At 53.7% G+C, this 4948-nt stretch overlaps 1 protein-coding gene across 1 annotated transcript in view; it reads right to left on the reverse strand.

Moving 5' to 3' along the window:
• RABGGTA (Rab geranylgeranyltransferase alpha subunit) overlaps positions 1 to 4948 on the reverse strand; it is a gene marked incomplete at its 5' end in the record, with an annotated part of 15444 nt that overhangs the window by 9920 nt on the left and 576 nt on the right. The window contains 2 exons of the mRNA XM_017728963.1: positions 901 to 1080; positions 3478 to 3593. Coding sequence (XP_017584452.1) covers positions 901 to 1080; positions 3478 to 3593 — 296 coding nt within the window. The remainder of the gene's footprint in view (positions 1 to 900; positions 1081 to 3477; positions 3594 to 4948) is intronic.

A 4948-nucleotide genomic window follows, 5' to 3' on the forward strand; every position in this document is an offset into this window, starting at 1 on the left:
GCCCGGAGCCCCTGAGGCCTGTGGCGGCAGCTCCCAGTATAAACCAGTAAGGGTCGATGCGGCCAAACCCGTTCCCAGTGCGGTCTAGGGGTCCCAGGTTTATACTGGGATGGTACCAGTATAAGCCAGTAAGCACTGGGAGTCACCCCTGAGGGCTGTGGCAGCAGCTCCCAGTATAAACCAGTAAGCCCAGCATCCACAAAATTTGCTCCCAGTAGCTCCCAGCCATCCCTGAGCTCCCTCCCAGTATAACCCAGTATCCCCGAGTACAACCCAGTAGTTCCCGAGTCCCCGCCCAGTATACCCCAGTATACCCCAGTATAACCCACTACCACCAGCACCCCATCCCAATATAAACCAGTATAAACCAGTATAACCAGTACACGGCCAGCAGGGGGCACACACACACCTCCTCTACTCCCTCTCCCAGTACAACCCAGTATAACCCAGTACAACCCAGCACAACCCAGTGACCCCCAGCACCCCCAGCACCCCATCCCAGTATAAACCAGTATAACCCAGTATAACCCAGTCTGACTCAATGTCAGCTCCCAGGTCCTCCCAGCCAGCAGGGGGCGCTCACACACCCCCCCCTGCTCCCTCCCCCAGTGTAACCCAGTATAACCCAGCATAACCCAGCAACCCCCAGCACCCCCAGCGCCCCATCCCAGTATAAACCAGTACAAACCAGTGGCTCCCACCACCACCAGCACCCCATCCCAATACAAACCAGTATAAACCAGTACACGCAGCGCCCGGTCCTCCCGGCCAGCAGGGGGCGCTCACACACCCCCCTACTCCCTCTCCCAGTACAACCCAGTACAACCCAGTACAACCCAGTATAACCCAGCGACCCCCAGCGCCCCATCCCAGTATAAACCAGTCTGAACCAGTCTAAGCCAGTGGGACTCACAGTTGCGGGGGTCGGCCGCCAGGAGGCGCTCGCGCAGCGCCAGGTCCTCCCGGCCAGCAGGGGGCGCCGCGGCGTGGCCCAGCACCCAGCCCCGGTGGTGCCAGGCCCCGTAGGACTTGGGGTTCACCCCCAGGCACTGCCCCACGAACGACAGCTCCGACGGGACCCTGGAGCCGTGTAAAAAAAAACAGTTAAAAACCCACTTCAAAGCAGTAAAAACCAGTATGAACCAGTAAAAACCAGGTATAAGTGGTAAAAACCAGTAAAAACCAGTAAAAACCAGTAAAAACCAGTAAAAACCAGTAAAAACCAGTCTGAGGGAAAGTGGTATAGACCAGTATAAGCAAATGAAAACCAGTATGGACCGGTATAAATCAGTATAAACCAGTAAAAACCAGTAAAAACCAGTGGCGCCGCGGCGTGGCCCAGCACCCAGCCCCGGTGGTGCCAGGCCCCGTAGGACTTGGGGTTCACCCCCAGGCACTGCCCCACGAACGACAGCTCCGACGGGACCCTGGGACCAGTAAAAACCAGTATGGACCAGTATAAACCAGTAGGGACCAATAAGGACTTGGGGTTCACCCCCAGGCACTGCCCCACGAACGACAGCTCCGACGGGACCCTGGGACCAGTAAAAACCAGTATGGACCAGTATAAACCAGTAGGGACCAATAAGGACTTGGGGTTCACCCCCAGGCACTGCCCCACGAACGACAGCTCCGACGGGACCCTGGGACCAGTAAAAACCAGTATGGACCAGTATAAACCAGTAGGGACCAATAAGGACTTGGGGTTCACCCCCAGGCACTGCCCCACGAACGACAGCTCCGACGGGACCCTGGGACCAGTAAAAACCAGTATGGACCAGTATAAACCAGTAGGGACCAATAAGGACTTGGGGTTCACCCCCAGGCACTGCCCCACGAACGACAGCTCCGACGGGACCCTGGGACCAGTAAAAACCAGTATGGACCAGTATAAACCAGTAGGGACCAATAAGGACTTGGGGTTCACCCCCAGGCACTGCCCCACGAACGACAGCTCCGACGGGACCCTGGGACCAGTAAAAACCAGTATGGACCAGTATAAACCAGTAGGGACCAATAAGGACTTGGGGTTCACCCCCAGGCACTGCCCCACGAACGACAGCTCCGACGGGACCCTGGGACCAGTAAAAACCAGTATGGACCAGTATAAACCAGTAGGGACCAATAAGGACTTGGGGTTCACCCCCAGGCACTGCCCCACGAACGACAGCTCCGACGGGACCCTGGGACCAGTAAAAACCAGTATGGACCAGTATAAACCAGTAGGGACCAATAAGGACTTGGGGTTCACCCCCAGGCACTGCCCCACGAACGACAGCTCCGACGGGACCCTGGGACCAGTAAAAACCAGTATGGACCAGTATAAACCAGTAGGGACCAATAAGGACTTGGGGTTCACCCCCAGGCACTGCCCCACAAACGACAGCTCCGATGGGACCCTGCCACCAGTACAGACCAGTATGGACCAGTATGGACCAGTATGGACCAGTACAAACCAGTATAAACCAGTATAAATCAGTATAAGTGGTAAAAACCAGTAAAAACCGGTAAAAACCAGTAAAAACCAGCAAAAACCAGTAAAAAACACTGTGAGGCAAAGTGGTATAGACCAGTATAAGCAAATAAAAACCAGTATGGACCAGTATGAACCGGTATAAACCAGTATAAACCAGTACCAACGGTAAAAACCATACAAACCAGTACAAACCAGTACAAACCAGTAAAAAGCACTGTGAGGCAAACTGGTATAGACTAGTATAAGCAAATAAAAACCAGTATGAACCAGTATGAACCAGTATGAACCAGTATGGACCAGTAGAAACCAGTATAAATGGTAAAAACCAGTACAAACCAGTACTAAAAAGCACTGTGAGGCAAACTGGTATAGACTAGTATAAGCAAATAAAAACCAGTATGAACCAGTATGGACCAGTATGGACCGGTATGGACCAGCAGAAACCAGTATAAATGGTAAAAACCAGTACAAACGAGTACAAACCAGTATAAACTAGTAAAAAACCAGTATAAACCAGTCTGGACCAATGTAAGTGGCAAAAACCAGTACAAACCAGTTCAGGCCAGTATACATTGGTACAAACCAGTATAGACCAGTATGCACCAGTATAGACTGGTACAGACCAGTATAGACCAGTACAGACCAGTACAGGCTCTCCCAGTCCCTCCCGGTCCCCCTTTAACCCCTCCCAGTATAAACCAGTATGGACCAGTATAAACCAGTACAGAGCAGTATAGGCTGGTACAGACCAGTACAGACCAGTACAGACCAGTACAGACCAGTAAAGGCTCTCCCAGTCCCTCCCAGTCCCCCTTTAACCCTTCCCAGTGCCCTCCCAGTCCAAACCAGTCCCCTCCCAGTCTAAACCAGTAACCCCCACCTCCCTTTTAACCCTTCCTTACCCCCTTTAAACCCCTCCCAGTCCAAACCAGTGGCCCCCCGGCACCCTCCCAGTGCAAACCAGTGCAAACCAGTGCAAACCAGTGCAAACCAGTACGCACCAATCCCCTCCCAGTGCTCCCAGTGCGCGGCGCCGCAGGTTCCAGCAGGTGCCCACGTCGGGGTTTGCCGCCAGCACCGAGCCCGTGAGGGACAGCACCTGGGCGGGCGGCGCCCCCTGCTGGGCGAGAGAATCCCAGTATAAACCAGTATGAACCAGTATAAACCAGTATGAACCAGTATGAACCAGTATGAACCACTATAAACCACTATAAACCAGTTTACCCCCATTAAATCCCAGTTCTGTTAAGGGACAGCACCTGGGCGGGCGGCGCCCCCTGCTGGGCGAGAGAATCCCAGTATAAACCAGTATGAACCAGTATAAACCAGTATGAACCAGTATAAACCAGTATGAACCAGTATAAACCAGTATGAACCAGTTTGAGGCAGTTTCAACCAGTATAAACCAGTATGAACCAGTATGAACTGGTAAAGAGTGGAGCTGTGTCTCCCAGTTCAACCCAGCCCCTAGACCAGTACAAACCAGTAAGAACCAGTATGAACCAGTTCCCCTCAAAAACTCCTCCCAGGGATTCCTAAACCCAAACCCAGTATAAACCAGTATAAACCACAGTTTATTCCCAGTAACTCCCAGTTCTGTTAAGGGACAGCACCTGGGCGGGCGGCGCCCCCTGCTGGGCAGATAAATCCCAGTTCAAACCAGTATAAACCAGTATGAACCAGTATAAACCGGTATGAACTGTTATGAACCAGTATGAACCAGTATGAACCAGGGCCCCCCCAATCCCCTCCCAGTTCCCTCCCAGTATAACCCAGTAACCGCCCCCGCCCCCCCACCAGGGACTTCCCAGTCCCATCCCAGTAACTCCCAGTTACTCCCAGTTTGTCCCAGTCCCTCCCAGTGCCCACCAGTAACCGCCCAGTAAATTCCCAGTACGTCCCAGTCCCTCCCAGTTACATCCCAGTAGCTCCCAGTTTCCCCCCCAGTCCCTCCCAGTATGGCCCAGTATCCCCCCCAGGGACTTCCCAGTTCATCCCAGTAACTTCCAGTGATCTCCCAGCATGGACCAGTGACCCTCCGAGTGCTCCCAGTGTTCCCAGTGCCCTCCCAGTATAAACCAGTAACCCCAAATCCCCTCCCAGTCCCCTCCCAGTATAAACCAGTAACCCCAAATCCCCTTTAGACTCTGTTTGAACCCGTCCCAGTCCAAACCAGTCCAAACCAGTAACCACCAATCCCCTCCCAGTCCCTCCCAGTTCCTGCCCAGTCCCTCCCAGTATAAACCAGTAACCCCAAATACCCACCCAGTCCCTCCCAGTCCCCTCCCAGTATAAACCAGTAACCCCAAATCCCCTTTAGACTGTTTAAACCCCTCCCAATCCCTCCCAGTTCAAACCAGTAACCCCCAATCCCCTCCCAGTCCCTCCCAGCCCCCTCCCAGTCCCTCCCAGTCCGTCCCAGTACCGTTGCGGGGCGCTCTCTGCCAGCGGTAGTCCCAGCTCTGCCGCGCC

Source organism: Corvus brachyrhynchos, unplaced genomic scaffold, assembly GCF_000691975.1.
Source record: "Corvus brachyrhynchos isolate BGI_N302 unplaced genomic scaffold, ASM69197v1 scaffold800, whole genome shotgun sequence".
NCBI lineage: Eukaryota > Metazoa > Chordata > Aves > Passeriformes > Corvidae > Corvus > Corvus brachyrhynchos.